The sequence below is a fragment of the Wolffia australiana genome, chromosome 3 (assembly GCF_029677425.1).
Source record: "Wolffia australiana isolate 7733 chromosome 3, ASM2967742v1".
NCBI classification, from domain to species: domain Eukaryota; kingdom Viridiplantae; phylum Streptophyta; class Magnoliopsida; order Alismatales; family Araceae; genus Wolffia; species Wolffia australiana.
This window is the reverse complement of record NC_135837.1, coordinates 13,965,427-13,985,529: the sequence shown is the minus strand read 5'-3', so window position 1 is coordinate 13,985,529 and position 20,103 is coordinate 13,965,427. Positions and strand designations below refer to the sequence as shown.

At 37.2% G+C, this 20,103-nt stretch overlaps 2 protein-coding genes across 2 annotated transcripts in view; one reads left to right on the top strand and one right to left on the bottom strand.

Annotated features, from left to right (window-relative positions):
- The window catches only part of LOC144700981 (anaphase-promoting complex subunit), a 51,287-nt gene extending 48,394 nt beyond the window's left edge, over window positions 1-2,893 (top strand). The window contains exons 15-20 of the mRNA XM_078572602.1: window positions 96-201; window positions 270-411; window positions 1,099-1,197; window positions 1,746-2,010; window positions 2,357-2,424; window positions 2,527-2,893. Of these exons, the coding sequence (XP_078428728.1) occupies window positions 96-201; window positions 270-411; window positions 1,099-1,197; window positions 1,746-2,010; window positions 2,357-2,424; window positions 2,527-2,685 (839 nt within the window). The 3' untranslated portion in view covers window positions 2,686-2,893. The remainder of the gene's footprint in view (window positions 1-95; window positions 202-269; window positions 412-1,098; window positions 1,198-1,745; window positions 2,011-2,356; window positions 2,425-2,526) is intronic.
- Window positions 2,894-16,106: 13,213 nt separating this feature from the next.
- Window positions 16,107-18,008, bottom strand: LOC144701410 (pentatricopeptide repeat-containing protein At4g20770-like). The gene has a single exon (XM_078573229.1). It carries the CDS (start codon window positions 18,006-18,008, stop codon window positions 16,107-16,109), a length of 1,902 nt encoding a protein of 633 aa, XP_078429355.1.
- Window positions 18,009-20,103: the final 2,095 nt, after the last annotated feature.

The following is a 20,103-nucleotide window of genomic DNA, read 5'->3' as shown; positions in this document are numbered from 1 at the left end:
GACAGTATCCCGTAGTCAACATCTTGCTGATAATTTAAATTATTGATTTTCGAAATATGTTTTTTCATGGATCATTAATGCATAATTTCTTGCAGAAGCTTTGAACGCTTTGAAATTGGCTGAGGCAAAGTTCTCATCTTTGCCAAAATCGCCCATCCTTGTGCAAAAGTTACAGCTGATTCATGAACGAGCTTTGCATAGGTAACAGCTTTGGCTTCTATACTTGGTAAATCTTCTACGTTTTGTTATTTCATTAATTTATATTCCAGAGGCGAGCTGAAGATCGCACGCCAAGTCTGCGATGAGCTTGGAATCTTGGCCTCATCAACGTCAGGAGTTGACTTGGACCTTAAAGTGGTGGCAAGCATCCGCCTTGCTCGAACTCTGCTGGCAGCTAAACAATTCAACCAGGTATTATTTTTCGTCGGTTTTTAGAAATTTCAAGCCTTGATCTATCTTTTTATGTACCTATCTTTATGTCCATCAATGTATATCGATACATATGTATATATATATATATATATATAGATTAAAACATGAAACTAATCAGTGCATCAACAAACTGTATTTCTTATGATTTCTTTGACTTCGACGTTATAATAATGTTGGGTATTATTTCAAAAAAATATATTAATATTAGGTGTGTCATAAGGTCCTGCAAGGGTACTCTACCATAACGGAGGGAAGAGATGAGGAAGATTGAAGGGAGGTCTTCATCTGCTGGATGCAGTAGAGCGTCTCCTAGCTGGAGCTTGGGGGATCAGGAAAACAACCTGAAATTTTCGTGACCAAACCCTAAGAGTTCTTACTGGGATATAACAACATTCAAAAGAAATATAAGAAAAACAGTTAATAAGCCACCAGGCTTGGCTAGGCACCCGATGGTCAACTGACTATAGTCTGCTGGGTGTGGCCGAGCGCTTCTGCCTCTTTGTCGATACGTCCTCTAAAGGACCTTATCAATCTAACATCATCATTTCTTCTATGCCTTGAAAGTTTCAATGCAATTTTTCTCAAAGGTTTATATTCTGACCCTCAGCCGTTATACAAACCCCAAGAAATTACTCAACTATGTATTTATTATTCTCTACTTGGCAGGCTGCAACTGTGGCTGGTTCTCTGTTCTCTCAATGTTACAAATTCAACCTTCATATCGAGAGTGCCTCGGTACTTTTGCTGCTAGCAGAAATCCATAAGGTAAAGTGATTTGTATTGCATTTCTGCCACTCTTGGTGTTATTATGTCGATCTAGAACATTTGATGTTGGATTGATATAAAAATTGGATGATATTTCATATGATTCCTTCTTAAGAGACGTTTTAGTCTTTTGGCCCACTAGGGGCATTGCAGTCATTTTCCAGCTAGGCGTATTTTGGTCAATCAGATGTTAGAATGCAGTTGAAGTCATGTTCTCATCTCTCCTCTTCTCTGTGTCTAAGTCTCTTCATTCCCTAAGATACCTGCCCCTGGGGATCATCTTTACTTCACCACGTCTCAGGCTGATCTTCAATGGTCAATCCCTGTCTCTATATGGCCTCTCCTCTTCCCCCTTCCCCAGTACGAACCAAAATCAAGGTTCATATCAATCTTCATTTTCTTATATGAGATTTGAAAAATCAGCAATCTCCATTTTTATTCATTATTGTTTTAAATGTTTTCTTAGTTAATGAGATGTTAGACACTTTGTTTCAGATTGTGTTATTTTAGGAGAAATAAGAAAATTTGATTTCGGAACTTTTTCTCAGAAATCAGGAAACGCAGTGCTCGGCCTTTCCCATGCATTGGCAAGCCTATCATTTTGCAGGACATTCAATCTTGACCTACTTGAAGCATCTGCAATTCTTACTATCGCTGAGCTTTGGCTGTCTCTTGGCTGCAGCCATGCAAAAAGGGCTTCTTCCCTTCTTCATCACTCACTGCCCATGATTTTTGGTCATGGAGGCCTAGAACTACGAGCTCGGGCCAACATCACCCTTGTGAAATGCCATCTATGTGATCCGAGCTTTGTTGGTGTGCATGCTTATCTTTCCTTTTATGTGGTTCAGTTTCAGGTTTAGGATAGATGAAAGTCCCTTCTTTGTCTTTCTTCTTTCTATCTTTCATACTACCCTTTCTCCCTTATTCCCCCTATTCTATATCTTTTAATTTCCTTCTCATTCCCCCTCTATCCTTTGATCCCCCCTTCTCTCTCTCTTACTCCCTTTCTATCCTTACTCTGTCCCACTCTCCCTTACACCCCTCAAACTCTTCTCTTATTTTTCTTTGTTTCTCTCGCTCTGTCTTTCGTAACCTCCTCTCTCTCTCTCACTCGTGCTGGAGAGCCTCTGATAAAGCTTTCATATCTATATCTGACCAGTTGCTGATGACCCGGATATTGTGCTGGATCCTCTAAGGCAAGCTGCTAAGGATCTTGAAACTTTAGAGGTATCATAATTACTCAAATTTAGAAGGATTTAACGTGATGGTATATAATTATGCTGCAACTTGATCTAATTCTTCATGTTTCCTGTGGATGGATGCTTCCAGTTCCATGAAATGGCTGCAGAAGCATTTTATCTGACCGCCCTCATCTACAACGCAATGGGTCAGATGGAAGGGAGAGAAGAGGCATCCTCATCTTTCAAGAAGCACATGATTGCTTTTGAAAACGCTGGTTCTGAGGAAAAACTGTGGAATGAATTGTGATACCTTGTGGCAGATTTCATCACTCAACTATTGAACCTTGTACATGCCTCTGCAAGCAAATGCTGTTGGGAGTCTGCGGCGGGCTACCCTTGTAAGAAGCTATGATCCTCTATTTTTAACATTCTATTGTTTGTTTTGAGATTTTAGGTTTTGGTGTATCTTCTTCCGGTTTATTTCAGGTTCTTATCTATCTCTTGACATCTTGGTCTCTTGTTCACTCGCATTTTTTGTTCCCTATTCTTTCTAGAGTCTGATTCTCTATCTTCCCTCTGACACACATTGTCTGTATGTCTCTCTCTGTTTTTTTATGTCTCTCTCTCTCTGTGTGTTTTTTTGTCTGTCTGTCTCTATAGTGTTCTGTCTGCTGGGTTGTTGGGCAGATGGACCGTCATCCATTCCATCTGAATCCAACTGAGATGACAAATGACCAATGATAGAAATGTCAAAGCCATAAGAACACTAGTGGGGAAACAACAATTTTTAAAGTTGGATGAATAATGTTCTAAAATATATATTCTATACTGTACTTAATATATTGAAATATAAACTTATATATCCTACAATTAATGTCTTACGACTGCCACTAGGTCAACAACATAGGCCAATGAAAGCCTTGTCCATGGTACCAACATCAGCAAAAGCATCATCAACAAGGACAACTGTCATTGAAAAAGATGGCAATTATCTACGATGATGACAATATCTGTCGTTGATGAAATTTTATTGACAATCATTCTTATAATAACCGTAAACAACATCGCCTGAAGCTTCATCGTTGAGGAAGACAAATGTGATTGACAATCACAATTATAATTATCAACAGTGGATGTTATCGATGTTGATGAAAACATCACTAGTAAGAATGACAACTATAGTGAATGATTAATCTTTTTATGACTCTAAGTACAATGATATGGTTGATGGAAGTGTTATAAACAGGGGTGACGAATGTATCTAATGATGATGAAAGCTGTTGTTGAGCAGGACATAAATTTTTATTGACAAGGGGTAATTGTTGTCAACAAGAAATTAGAGACTTGTTCATGGTTCATGCCAACATCAATGTTACATGTTGATGATGTTTAGTAGTGGCTGTTTAGTCCTATTATATTGATACCATATATTTAAGTAGGTTAATATGATCATATTTATATGTTTATTTAAATTAAATTGATTATAGATGCCTGTTATTAGGCCTAAAATGATTACATTTAATATACAATGGCTCTTTGACTTTTCCTAATTTGGAAGAGAGACTATCAGTGGATTGAGAATAATTCTAATTTAAATTGCAATATTCAAAGATCTAAGAATTTCATAAATACAATTAGATCTATGAAGAGAGTATCAAATTTTTTTAAAAAATATCTTCAAACTCACTTCCTCTTAGAGATGTTAATTCAAAGGGAGTGATGGTTTTGAAAGTCCATTAAATGTTCTTGGTATATTGAGTGATTGAGGAAGATTGATGGAAAAATGGAGAGGCTGATTAGCATCAAGAAAATGTCTTGATCCCGGTAGAAATTTATGGAACGGAGGTTAGTCTCTTGCCTTACATTTTTTTTCTCCTTTTCATCACTTAAGTTAGATGTACCTCTTCTTTATCTCACAACTACCTGTCTATTGTTTCATCATCCATCAGTTGGGTCAATCTTATTTTTTTCTACTACCATTCTATTTCACTGTCATCCAGCCACATACACCTGCATCCATTTGGCCATCTCATCATCCTATTTTGTTATTCATCTTCTACATCCATCATCACTTCAAATCTTCATCCATCTCACTCTCTCATTCCTATTTGATCCATCCACGTCCTCGTACCCATTCCTCATCTTATCAGAAAAATTAGTGTAAAATAATTTTAGTGTTTTACCTTGTATTTATGCTTAAAATTATATTATAAGAAATTATATAAATTATATCTCTAATCTTTAAACTCATTTCCTTCATTTCAAACTTCAGAAGAGTTCCGAAATTAAATTTCTGTTGATCGGTGGATCAACCCCTTACTTGCCCAATATTCATTATAGAGTATTTAAGTGGAAATTTTTCATAAATATTTTTGGTTAAGTCTGAATTAAAACAACTTAAAAACCCTAAAATTGGACTTATCACCTGCAACCCCTCTATTCATCATTTACATCTTAATATAGAGGGTTCATTATAAATATCATTGTATAAGTTGATTGCAAACAACGATAATAATTAACCGAGTTAATTACTGTAAACTTTATCTTATCAGATGCCACTTACCCATGTTTATGGGTCTATGTACACAAAAATAATTTAATTTTTTTATAGAAATATAGATAAGCACAATTCTCTTTTATTTAGGTATTTCTAAAAACTTCCAGTATTCTCTCTTTACTTCATCTTACTACTTCACTATCTTCCACCTATCCATTTATGCTCCATTCTTCCCATATTTCTACATATATCTACCTATACTCTTTCTACTAATAAAATCCCTTACTAGTTTTATTATTTTAATTCCTCACTAGTTTTATTATTCTAACTCTTTAATTAATTCTATCTCTGAACTTGAATCCCCAAGGTGACAAATTCCCTCTCTAGTATGCTTCCCATAATGAAGTGAAATACTATTTGATTGGAACAAAGTTAATTACAATCATAAATTTACACCCATAATTTTTCTTCATTAGTCCTCTCATTGAATCCAAGTCGTAAGAGATAAAAATCTCAACATAGAAAAATAAAAAATAAAATGATAACCTTTCACTCTTTTAGCCTGATTTATATTATGTGACTGTTAAGACAATCACACTTCCACGATTTATAAATCCATACCAATAAATAATTATTAATTATCATTTTCATGTGATGTTTATTATGAAGTCCCTGAATACATCCATTGACTTAGTCAATTATGATGAGATAATAATATAGTGATCACTATTCTTCATGTGTGTACTGTAAATATTCATATTTGTTGGATACATGAGGCATAAATTGAGATATACAAAAAGAATAACATTATCTGATCCTATTGATATGCTTAGTATGGTTGATCCTATGGCCATTAGTGCAGAGACACTAAGGACACACAATGGGTTCTCCTTAGGGAAAGTTCACTGAAGTGATTTGTATGAATCCCTTGAATGTATTATACCTAAGCATTGCTGACGTTTATTCATGTCACTATTGTGTAAGTGACCGTTTGACTTGAGACACCAATGATAACTTGTGTATGGATGGTCATGTTTTGACTAAGACGTACAAGTCCTTGATAAGCCCAAAATGAGTAACTAAACATACATGCATAAATTCCATTTTTTGGATCATTTAACTGATGTTATATTTATTTGGATATCGATTCTCATTTCATGCATTAAAAAAATCATTGGGTAAAAAAAACTTCTTTAGCATAATTTTAACATATTTCATAGGCCCATTTATTCTCATTTAAAATATGCTGAAATATTTTTAAATCTAAAAAGTCCAATTCCTCTCTCTGTTATGTTATTAGAAATTTTGCAGGGCTGAAGTCAAATCTAGAGAGAGAAATAAAAAGAGGGATATGGAAGAAGGAAAATAAAAAGTTTTCTTTCTAAAGAGTGCTAGCGGTAGAGCCCTTCAGGCACGGCAGCGGTCAAGCCCACTGCAGGTAGGTGAGTGCAAAGTTCTCAAGCCCGCCCGTGGCATGTAGAAGCACAACTAGAATCATAGCACAAGACAGAATACACATGTGTTCAATAGAAGTGCCAAGTTCAGGCTGTATTTAAAAGCCCACACATGTGCATAAGGGAATGGTTTGTTTTATTCATTTCTACGCTCCAATCAACATTTATATAGAGCTTCATTTTCGAGAATGTTTTGATATGGGATTAATGTTTGTCTCCTTTGCAAACCTCAAGCGGCGGGGCTGACAAAATCTAAGAGATGGATTGCAGCCCGACAGGTCCTGAAATGAAGAAAATAGAAAGACATTAGTACTAGACTTTGAGCCCCCTAGCCTGAAGCCTGCGCCATAAAGAGCTTCTATAAGCATCTTCTTAAGGATGATTGGACAGAGAGAATTTTTATTTTTAATTATTTCCTTTTGTTATTTCTAGGCCTCTGGTTGGCTGCGATAATTGACGAGGGCAAAGGTACCCATTGACAAGGACATAATGTTTTGATATTAAGGAGATCTGACTGCCAAGGGCAGATCCATCTATCTCCGGCCCAAGCTATGGCCTCCCTCAACCGGAGTGCTATTTTTGCTGAAAAGGGGGGACCCTAGGCCATCCAACAGCCTCAAAGAACCCCCAAGGGTAGATGAAGAGATACATGTCCAAGGGAGGTCCTCCTTGGTCCTTAAAAAGGGCTTGAAGGCCCACGATGTCATATCTTCTGATTGAGACATTCGACGGCGATGGGGACCCTTCTTGATGTTTCCATACTGTCTAAGGGCAGTGACAGGACCCTAGACACTTGGAAAGCTCAAGATGGCACTAGGGGAGCTCTAGATCATCCTGGATTCGTGCATGTATGGAGGAAAGATTGTAGAAATTCATACTGGCATTATGGGGCAGTGATCGGCACCCCTAATCTCCATCCACCTGAATCAAGGCAATTCAGATAAGCTTCTGCATCCCATTTGGTAGATTAATACTGGTTATCATGCTCTGATTCACGGAGTGAGTTAAAATTACCTCTTTGAAGTATTTTGACAAACATCTAAGAGCAATGAGTATTCTTCACAATTTCCCACTATTTCCTATATAATTTATAGTATTAAAAATACTAATATTTACTTTTGAATATATAAACCGCACCCTACTATTATAAACTACCCCTAACCATATTACAGCATAAATATTAATATCTTTGTATTATTAATCCTATCTGTATTCTCTCAACCTTCCCTCTATTTATCTAACTAAATTAACTCTTATAAATCAGACACCTATACCCCCATCTATCTCTCTTAATCTTAAGCTCTAAGTATAGATAAATATTTCTCTATATCATTAATCTATATCTAATAAATTAATCTCTTCCTTACAATCATTAATATTCTTATACTGTTTCTTCTTCTGGTTTTCTCTTGTATCTTACTAAAATAAATACTCCTATTAATTAACCCATTACATCTTAATCCTCCATTGATTACTTATCTATATCTTATCTTACACATCACCTATTATTAATTAAATAAATAACTCTCCTATATTCTACTAGGAATAGTATATAGTCTTTCTCTCTATTTTATTAATATATAAATATTCCAATACCCATCTTAATAATTTTCTTTATTATAAAACTATAAATCCATTTCATCATCTTACTTGCTTACTATTTTGAATATCTATAAAAATATGAATCATAGGTGTCTTGTCTTATCACTATTGCAATTCTCCCTCTTGTGGCTTCTCTCTATCATTAATTATCAATTATTATTAGATATATAATATTAATTCTCCCTAACTTTAACTTAGCCATAGTACCTCTCCCGTTTCTAATTCTTCCTCTTCCTAAGCTGCACCTTTCTACTTGCATATCTTCACCTTTTCAATATAATAATAATTATTAACACTTCTCCTACTTAACATCTAACTAATCTCCTTAACTATCATTGTTATCATCCTAAATTCTCCGTCACCCTAACTCAACTATCAGATCAACTTCTAAAGGCCAGTCCTGTGGAGACAACCTCACTTCCATTATAGAAACCGGAATGAATTTTCTATGATTTTGTTTCTTTTTATTTACGAAAATTAAAATTAAGATGAAACTAAAATTATCAAATGAATTTAACTCCATCCATCCCCAACCATAAGATTCAAACGCGTCATTGATCGAACATAGTTAGATATTCACAAAGGTGATGGAGTGGTGTGCCCTCAGTACAAGAGGATGTTGACTCAAGGAACAAGATACATCCCTGGCTAGGATAGTATGAATATTGTAGATGGTTCTCTCCAATGATCCCCATTACACATCAATAGTAACTGAATGACAGATTACAGTTTGACAACTAACCATGATCTAAGTCATGTATGAGTCTCATGCGGATAAAGAGTTACACAAATACATTTACTGATGATGGTAAAGGTTCCATGAGAGAGTTCAAACAATAATATATATCTTCTAGAGAACGAGGTTTAGCTTGGGACCCCATGAGTTTGACAACTGAACCTATCAAATAGGTTAAATGAATATGTGGTTAATTAATCCATATATTGAATAGGTAACTAATAAAGTTGATCAATAAATATTATTGGGCCTTTAAATTCATTAAATAGATTGATATATGATCCTTGAGGATTTGACACATAAGAAGGACGTTTGAAGATATAATTTATAAGTAAGAACTTTTGTGAAAATTTTTGAATAATTATAAATGAAGGGGGCACCCATTTTAGGTGCCCTTGATAACCAGATCTAATTTATCCCCCTTTCTTCTAGAAGAGTTGGATAAAAATGATAGAAGATAAAATATTTCATCTGATCAGGTGAACGGCTTCAACACACTCTCCCAAGGAGCAAGTGACGAGTGGAAAAAAGTTCTGTAAAAGGTACAAAAAGTCCAATTTGTTTTAGAGATAAACTATGAAATGATCTTTAGCTTTTTCTGCATTGGAAAAAAATTCACGCACCAAACCATTGTGCCATAACCAAACATAACCTATACTAGCTTCCTAAATATGGGATATATATAGAAAATAACAGTATTTACATAATGTAAAGGATAACAAAACAAATCCCTTTGATATTTACTTTTTCTCTTTGTAGCAATCCATATTATGAAATATATAAAAATCATATACATCACAGAAAAGCTAAATATTGTGAAATATATAAAACTAAATAAGATGGGCAATAACACAAACTATTTGTAAAATATGGGCATTAACTAAGGTCAATAATGAAAAAATTTATTATGAAGGCATTTTAATTATTAAGGAGGTGGATAAGGTCCAAAATTTAGTTCATCCATAAAGAGAAAAACGAAATCTGATATTGGGTGGACTCTTGATAGCTTAAGCTACATCACTTCTCCATGAATTTTTGAGAAGACAATTAAACACAGATCAATTAACTTGAAATGATGCTTCAGGAAAAAAATTTATATATTTTATAAAATCCAAATACTGATTTTTACTGAGTTCGATCAATATTTCCACCTACCTGCAACTTCTTGAATTACCATTTAGTTATAAAGGTTCATGTGAATAAAAAATTTGTACGATAACCACGATTTAACAAGATATGGAAAATTAAGAACAAGATATCATATGAATTCAAGATCAAATAAAAATTCATAAATAGGCTTCAACAAAAGCACACAAACACGCCAAGTATACTCCATGGGATGGAAATCTGACCAAATACTGACCCATAAGAGGTGTTTGTTATTCACCAAAATTCAAAGGTTAATTGTAGCTGATGATTGAAGCTTATTGGAGGTAGATTCTCATCAAACATCTAGAATAAAAATCTTGGGTTTTGAATTTATTTGGAACATGTTTATATGAAAAAAATACATTGGAAGTGCATACATGTCAATTAAATATGAATGTTACTGTGAAGGGTTGTAGGGATTAAAAACCCTTTTTAGTTTTTATAATGGAGGTTGCCTTTGGGTATGATTGACATATTGGTAACACACTAATTATTACATTATAATAAACTATTTTGTGAGATTATTTACATTAAATGATTATACATGTGTTATCAGGTTTAAAATTATTGATTTTATTTTTATAAGTATATAATGAATTTTCTAAAATTTGGGATTTTTATTTATTTTTCATAGATACCTTAAAATCTTAAGTGATAAATTTTTATGAACTTATTGAAGGGGCTTTATGAATTTAAATTTTCCACAAGTCCGGGTCCAATTAATTGTCATTACATCCCATCATTACCTATAGCTAACGCATTGATACACTTTACAAAAATGTCTATTACGGCATTTTGAGTTGTGATTTCATAATTAAGTATATTTTTCAAAGAAGTTTTGAATTTTTATAAATTTTAAGTATTTATTGGGATTTTTCTGACATCATAATCGGAAATAAAATATTTATTAGGTTGGCATATGATATTTTGTGAATTTGTTGACATTATATTCATAAAGGTATGATTCTTCTAAGTTTAAATATATATTTATGTATACTTTGTGGGTTTATATTTAACTATATTTGAATTCCAAGCTAATTTTCTTTTTATTTCTGATGTGCCAGGTGTCTCTGTTTGATGAGCCAACTATTAAAACAATACCACTATGCCATCACATTTAATGATGTCATAATTGCCTAAAGTATTGATGACCTATTTTCTTATTATTTTTTACAGCAGCGATGACCTGGGACAATAATGAAATGATGTATTTTTTTGTAATAAATGCAAGTCAGACACCAAAGTGATCATAATTTTAAAATTATTATTTTACAACTCCTATCCTTGTACATGTGGGTTGCACATGTACACATGGCATCGATGTGCCACTCATTGATTGGAGAAATTAAGTAAGCACGCTTACATGGATGTGTGTTGAAGCTTATTGAACCGTAAAAATATTTTTACTGGTTATATGCTTATTGCACCTTAAAAAATAATCTGAAAACATGTCATATAAATATAAATTCATTAAAAACCCATTAACATATAACATATCCTTTTCTTAATTGGAGGATCCATGCCTGATTTAAAATGACATTTAAATCAGGAAGATGAAAAATCACATCCTACTTTAAAGTATACTAATATGTATGGAATAATAAATACATAACTTATCAAAAAGAAAAAAATATCTGTCATAACTTGAGGATGTATGACTCTTAGGAAAATTTCAAATTGGTTTAAATAGATGTAAACTTTCCAAAATATTATTCATGTTATAATATAGTTATAATATGAAGAAGATTTGGGATTTATCTACCTCAAATCACCTTTCATTGACTCAATCATATTCAAACACATTTTCTTCACAATGAAGTGCATGCTTTCCCATATTAATACATGTTTTTTATAGACTGTGGCGATGATTCCTTCAAATTTCTAAAAATATCCACCAACTTCTAAAAATATTGAATAGTGAAATTAAAATATTCAAAGTATGAATAAATAAATATTAAAAAAATTCACGTTTAAATGCTTCAATGGAATCTTCTTATCAAATTTGAAGGATAAGGAATGTACCAAAAATACCTAATTGAGTTCTTTTGGGTACTGTAACATAAATTCATTTTTAATTAAAAATTTGAATGCATGGAAATTTCCAGGCCATAACAGTGTTTTAAAATTTTATTGAGTAATTAATTTTGAATCCAACCTAATTAACTAACGTAATTAGTATCCTCATTTTCACGAACAAAGTCAACTTGTGATAATAAGATAAAACCGTAAAAAATTTGAGTTAAAATGTGATGATGAGTATTCTCCCTATAGATAATAAATTTGAGGATGCATAAGAGTTCATTTCATAAGGCAAAAGATATTTTGAATCAGTATATGAATACATTATGTATTCGATAAACTATTCCATATTTAATAGAAAATACTAGTTATTTTTGAAAATCTTTTGCTGATATGAGATGAATGAAATCATTTATACTCTCTAAAATAAACTTTTATGAATCAAATTGGGTGAATTCAAGTCTTTTTTACTGAAATTAAAATATTAAATATTAAGTAAAGTTTTAATTGCTTGAAAATATAATATTGTGATGATATCATATTTTTTGTCACTTATGTACAAAAGAAAAAAGGAAGTATGAATTCATTTTTTTGTCTACATTAATTTTAAATAGGATATCAAAACTGTTATTTTGTGTGTCAAATGATAAGCCAAAAATAGGGGTCAATTTTACAATTTTTAAACCCTTTGTCATTGTTAATTTTAGCTTATACAACAAAATTTATAAAAACCCTACTTAAGATGTGTAGTGATAAGTAAAGGGTATCGTCCAATGGAAGCTAGTAAGTTAATTCAATTTATGATCTATTTTAATAATTTGACAATAATCAAAGTTAATTTGATCTTCAATGAAGATCAAATCACCTTAATTAAATGAGGAATTTAGAAAGGGAGGTAGGAGAGATGAGAGGAATAGAAGAAATATGGGACTCTAAATTGAATTATTTGATCCAATTGAAAGGATCAAAGAGTTCAATTAGAGAGATTAATAAGAAAATTTGGATTTGTTTTGGTTGGGTCTGCGGGCTTGATAATTCAGAAATAACTACTATATTGGACAATAAAATGGGAAATTTAATCTCCTAGAAATTTAACCTTTTCATAAGTTCTTTTTCTTAATCTGCACTTGGAATAACTAGCTAAATCTCTAAATTCCTCCTCTCAATCCTAGTAAGGGCTTGTACATTCCACTCAAGCCAAGCGATTTAGAAGTTCAGACCAAAATCAAGAAGAACGATAAAGAAATTCAACTAACATCATCCAAAATACACCAAAAATTCAAATACAAAGAAGGAAAAAAGTACCAAGCAAGTTGATCCAAGATGAAGCTCCTCTCTGTCTTGCAGTTGTGATAGAGCACCATCCAGAATGAGCTCCGCCTCTCGAAATTCAGCTTTTATGCTTAGGTTACATGGTGAAAATTACCATTTAATCCCCATTTAGTAATTAATTTTTATCTATCAATATAGGCTTGATCTGAATGATCCAGCTGTAAGATAGAAAGAGGGGGTCAACACGAGCAAATCCATAAAAAAATCATCTCAACTGGACTTCAGGATCAAAAGTTATGAATAAATGAATTTAAAGCAATTTTAACCATTCGATTTAAATCCATTTATTTAATTATTTTCTTTTGAAACACGCAATGACGTGTCGATTCCTCATTGGATGAAGAATTTTAAACTTCAAATGGCAGGTTCATTTTTGTTGCGCCACGTAAGCCTTTCCTGAAATCAGAATAAAGAGAAAAATAGAAAAAAATAAACATTGTACAATGCGTCTTGTATGTGTGTGCGCGCTTGTACTGTTGCCTCCCAATCCAAAGGCGCCACTTCACCAACAGAGCGTGCGCTATGTATGCATTAAAAAGGAGAGAGAATTCCTTGGAAATTTAAAGAAAATTCCCCTTATAAATGTGCGCATGCAAAAGGCTGCCGCCCTAAAAATATTTATGTATATGTCCTTTTCGCTTTCTCTCTCCTCTTTATCTCATAAAAACAATTAAAAAATACTAAGTAATTGCAATAAAACTCTGTAACTGTTTAAATAGAAACTTTACGCCTGCACACATGACCAAGAGTTGTTTTTAAGGGCATAATTGCAACTAAAATTTAAGAAAAGCCCATCCGACTTTAGTAATTGCTCTAAAACTCATATTTTTTCATATAAATATATCCTTTTCCTATTTAAAATTTATTTCTTCCTTGAATAAATTCCCAAAAAATCCAATAAAATCTTAGAAAATTCTAGAACATTCTAGAAAATTTAGTAATTCATCCCCATACTAATTTACCTTGAATTTTAAATTTTAAACCTGCCTTTTCATTTAAAAATAATTATTTCAAGCTCAAAAAAATCCCTAAAAATTCATAAAATTAACAGAAATTTAGGGGAAAGTCAGAAATCACTTGAAAACATTAATTTCATGTAAATATGTGATAACAACCCCATTTTAATATCATTAAATGCATTAAATTGTGCTAAATTGTTTGAAAATAAAGACCGAATTTAGGGTGTTATCAAGTACGTAAGAGGGAGTGAATTAGGTTCTTGAAATTTTTGGAATGCTAGTGGCAGTTGTTTAAACTATTTATGATGTTCTTCTGTATGGAATCAAAACTCTCATATTTATATACAGTTTAGGGTAGTGCTTAATCATGCCCTATAGCTACAAAATTTAAAACTAATATATCTGTGAGGTCCCCAAGTCGAGCACTTGGAAATCGGCAAATGGTTTTCAAAAATCATTTAAAAACCAGGATGCGCAGCACCACTACCCGTAGAGGTGCCCGGCCCCCTGCAGCCGTTTCGGTATTCTTTGCTCCATGCCTTAGTCTCCTATTGGGAAGTCTCCTGCCCGTCCCCCGATGTGCAACACCCACGGCCCGCCCGCCTGTGGTAACCTGCACATGCAATGCCTATGGCCTGTGCGCACAGCCTGCATGATCCGCGTGCACACGCGGCATGTAGTGCAAGCAATGCGCTTGCGCCCACACATCCTTGGTGGCCTGTGCAAGCGGCGTGCCTTGCACGATCAGGGTAGATTTTCACCACCTGTAATGTGTATAGTGTCCACGATATGAACTCAGTCTCCGATAATGAGTCCAAGTATGCCGGCATATCCTCGAAAGTTAGCACAAAGTACTCTACGCAGGAATGTTGCCTACTTCGGGCCTTACGCTAGGGGCCAGGTCTTTGGGTCACACAGGTAATTGGCTGATGGAAGACGTGGCGGACTGAGGTATGTTTTACACTTATGTACAAGCAAAATTATTCATCCTTGAGAATGGGCACATGCCATACAGTCATCTCCCACCATCAATGATTGAAAAAAAAGGGACAATGATTTATTTTAATGAAGTAAAACATGACATGTAAGTATGATTGGCGTGACATCCCCATAATATCCATAAATTATTGTCAAATGAAGATAAAAAAGATATTTTATGCTTCAATTATTTTATATTTCAAAAAAAAAATTATTTGAATAAAAATTGAATAGACTAAATAAACAAATTAATCAAATAATAATAGTGATTTAAATTTCCTTTTATAAAAAAATATAAATGTGTAGCTAATTTAAGTTAAAATCTAACTATGACATCCTTTTACTCGATATCACTAGCTCAAATACTCTATTCTCATCTTCATCTCTTCTCGCGTTGATCATCACTATAATAAGAAATTAAATCCCTAATCATCGTTCCCTGTGGAGACAATCTGTACTCATCACTAGCTAATATTCCTACGCACGGTTAAACATATTTTCACTGAATAAGCTCAATTATCACTGCACGGGCAAACTGCCTTTATCCGCTGTGCTTGCGCGATCTGGGTAGATAAGGGTAGATTGTCACCACCCGTGATGTGTGTAGTGTCCACGATATTAAATTTGAGATTATCACTGCGCGGGCGGCCTGCCTTGATCCGCTGTGCTTGCGTGATTAGGGCAGATCAGGGTAGATTATCACCACCCGTGATGTGTGTCCATGATATGAAGTCAGTCTCCGATAATGAGTCCAAGTATGCAGGGATATCCTCGACAGTTAGCACGCAGTAATGTCTCCTACTTCCAGTCTTTGGGTCACACGGGTCATCGGCTGAGGTATGTTATACACTCATGTGCGAGATTATTCATCCATGAGAATGGGCAAAGTCCATACTCACAGTCACCTCCCACCATCAAAAATTGGAAAAATAAAATAAAATAGGAACAATAATTTAATCAAAATTTTAAATTTTCTTTTATAAAAAAAATGTAAATGTGTAGCTATCTCCCACCATCGAGAGTCCAGCTACAGGCAACCTCTTTCCGGGTGCGAGCCCTGCCCATCTCCTCCCTCACAGCCTGCGCTCCATCCCACCTCCCCACGGCAGCGTACGCCGCCTCCCACACCACCCAATCCCCCCCCGCGGCGGCCTCCGCCAGCGCCTCCATCTCCGCCAGCCGCCCCGCGCGCCCCAGCGCGTCCACCACGCACGCGACGTGGTCCGCCGCCGGCTCCACCCCGTGGACCCGCGCCATGCACCCCAGCAGACCCACCGCTTCGTCCGCCATCCCGCCGTGGCTCAGCCCCGCCAGCACCGCGGTGAACGTCGCCGCGTCGGGGCGCGCCCCGGCCCGAACCATCCCCTCGAACAGCCCCAGCGCGGCCGCGCCCTCCCCGTTCCTCGCGTACCCGACTATCATCTCGTTGTACGCGACGGTGCTCTTCTCCCGGACCGCCTCGAAGGCGGCCCTCGCCGCCTCCACCTCCCCGGTCTTAGCGTACATCCCCACCAGCGAGCTCCCCACGTCGAGCCCCTCCTTCTCCGCCAGCGCGTGCAGCTGCCGGCCGAGCGCCAGCGCCGCCGCGCGCGCGCACCCGGCGATGACCGCCGCGAGCGCGCCGTCGCTCGCCGCCACGCCCTCCCGCCGCATCCGCCGGAGCACCGCCGCGGCCTCCCCGCACCGCCGGACCAACACCAGCCCGGAAATTATCGCGGTCCAGCAGACGCCATCCCTCTCCTCCGCGCGCTGGAACACGATAACCGCCTTCTCCGGCGCCCCGCACTTGCAGTAGCAGTCCACCAGCGCCCCCGCGACGAACACGTCCTCCCGGAGCCCCCCCCGGACGGCCCGGGCGTGGACCTCCTCGCAGAGCCGGACCCGCCCCGTCGCCGCGCAGGCCGCGAGCGCGACCGCGAGAGTGGCTCGGTCGCCCCGGACCCCCCCCGGACCCTGCATGGCTCGGAACGCCCCCACCGCCTCCCCCTCCCTCCCCAGCCGCGCCAGCCCCCCAATCAGCGTGTTCCACGTCGCCACGTTCCGCTCCCCCGCCATGGCCGCGAACAGAAGCTCCGCCTTGGAAACCTCGCCTTCTCTGAGAAGCCCCCCCAGGATAACGTTCAGGGAGACCACGTTCGGGGCCGGGAGAGAGGTTAAGACTCTCTCTGCATGGGCCATGCAGCGGGATTTCACGTACATGTCCATGAGGGAGTTGGCCACGCGGAGGTCGGAGGAGAGGCCGAGCTTGAGGGAGACCGCGTGGAGGAGGAGGCCGAAGGGCGCGGTCTGGGGCGCGCCGGAGCAGGTTACGAGGGCGACGGAGAGCGCGACGGCGTCCGGGGTGAGGCCTTCTCTGGCCATGTTGGTGAGCTGCCGGAGGGCGTCGAGGGGGAGGTTATCGTGGGCCAGCGCGGAGAGGAGGACGGTGAAGGAGACGACGTCGGGGAGGGTTATTTCGTCGAACGCTTGGGCGGCCATGGAAGGGTGGCCGAGGGAGGAGTAGAGGGAGGCGATGGCGTTGCCGGCGTAGGCGTGGGAGGCGAGGCCGAGCTTGAGGGCGACGCCATGGGAGGACTTGCCGAGCTCGGCGGTGGCGTCGTCGCAGGCGGAGAGAAGCGCGCCGAGCGTGAAGGGGGAGGGGAGGAGATGGTCTCTGAGCATGCGAGGGAAGAGTTGAAGGGCCGGCCTTGGGAGAGAAGCTCGGAGGAGAGCTCTGATGAGGATAGCGTAGGAGGTGGCGTTGCGGTGGGGGGATTGGCGGAGGAGATGGCGCGCGGAGAGGAGGTCGCCGGCGTGGCAGCGCTGGCTGAGTTGGGCGTTCAGGAGGTGGGTTGACGGTGATGGGTTTGTTCTGAGACGAGGGATTTGTGCGAGGTGGAGGAGGGAGGTGGGTCTGGAGGCCATCGATGGGGGTGGTTTTGGTTGCTTGGTGGGTCTTCTCTGGTTATTTCAAGTGAAGTTGTTTTGGGCGGCAGAAAGTTGTGGAATGATGTAGTTTTAGCCCAAATTTGAAAAAAATGTCACTGTTTTTATCCTGACTTACTATTTTTTTTGAAGTCCCTCAAATCGTAAGAGTTTTTGGATGGAACAAGGTCACATGAGGGAGATGTAAGCAGAATCTTGAACAGGATAGTGATGGTCTGGTAAGTTTTAGTAGGATCAAAGTGGTGTAATTATGTAAATTTAGCCTCTATTTGATGGCCCATTACAGTTTCCGAGTAATTTTTTTTTTAAAAAAAATGAGAATCAGAATTTCTGGGTTGATTTATTGCTGCCATTTAGTCACATGTGGGAGATTTCTGCCTTGACCAAGGTCACATGTGGGAGATGAAAGCAGAATCATAAACAAGATAGTGATGATCTAGTAAGTTTTAGCAGGATCAAGGTGGTGTGCTCTTGTAATTTAAGCCTAAATTTGATGGCCCATTACAGTTTCCGAGTATATTTTTAAGAAAAAATCACCGTTTTTGCCAAATCTTATGTAGAGCTTTGTTAGGATGAAGGTGGCATGTGGGAGATACAGCCAACCTCCAGATAAACACAATCCTGAAAATGAAATGGTGACAATCTGGTTACTTAGTTATTCGTACTGTGAAAACTTGAATGGAAATACTGGATATATATTTGAGCAGGTCTTAAATAGCTTTTGGGGTCAAAAAATAAAAGGCTTTGAGGGCCAAACATGAGAAGGCTTTGGGGGCCAATCTTGAGGATGCTTTGGGAAAAGACTTGGAGAAGGTAGCAGCCTGATCTTCTGTGCACAAAATTGAGGGTTGAGGAATATCAAAGCAATACTGACTTACTATTTTGTTGGTATATGTATCAATATGCCCTATGATCAGGTGGCTTGTCTCAGGGGTATCATACAAACATTTGATAAATGAATTGCCCACTCTGGGGCTGTTATCCCTTGGACATGATCTTGACCTTCATAAAAATCAATTTGTATTTGTCATCCTAAACCTCATTCCATATATAGGAATAATTCAGACAGTTTAATCACTTCTACTCGAGTTAGTAGTTTTTTTTAAAAGAAGCCAATTCACATCCACCTCTCAGGCATTACCTACTAAAAAGAGCAAGATAAAATTAAAAAAAAAACTTAAATTTTCACATCGCACAAATGCTGAGGGTACAGATCTCTTTCCTCTGCCACCTAGGTGCTCATGGATCTGATCTTGATCCTCCTCTCTTGCGTCCACCAAGATATTACATAGGCACTGCCCCCTAAGAGATAAATATTTTTAAATTTAAATAAGTTTCTTATTCAAGTATTTATTTAAAGTGAAATACCACACAAGTCAAAACGTACGTTCCAAATATTCTCAATGAAACATTTCCACATAGTTCTTACCACGCTCCTCCCAATATTACATGGAAATTATGTTTTACTTTGAATCTAAACTTATTTAAGATCACTATTTGTATATTTATATAAAATTATATGTGATATTTCCCAAATCATAGAATTTTGCTTCCACAGTTTTCATTCCAAATATCATTGAAATATTCCCATACCAATTTATCTCAAACACTATCCCAAGTTTTCAAGTCTATCTCTATGCATTTTATCTCAAACTTTATACTCTGGACTCCAATTTTATCAATATGTTTTCAAATTAAATATTAAATACAATTTCAATCCAATGGTTTTCTTATTTATCTAATTTCAAAACAGTTAGATATCTGAGTGTCATGCGTACTCTATATCTTCAATAGCCCTGTCTCCATATTGTTAACAGTCTAATTTTGAAACTCTCCCTATACCTAATTTATCGTGTCTCAATTTCAAAAACCTTTTTTCCCAGATAATATATTGCTCCTCAAATATTCCCAACATTACTCAATCAAACTAATTTTTGCATTATCGGATTCTCTCAAATCCCAAATCTCTCCTTACTTTATTAGCTCTTATCAAACATAGACTAAAATACCCAAATTTATAATATGCCCCACTTTTATTTTAATAATTTAATTGACTTACCTTTTTCAATAAATA

Coding starts and splice junctions, on each gene's coding strand:
- LOC144701410 (XM_078573229.1), bottom strand. CDS start 18,008: ATGGCCTCCAGACCCACCTCCCTCCTCCACCTCGCACAAATCCCTCGT.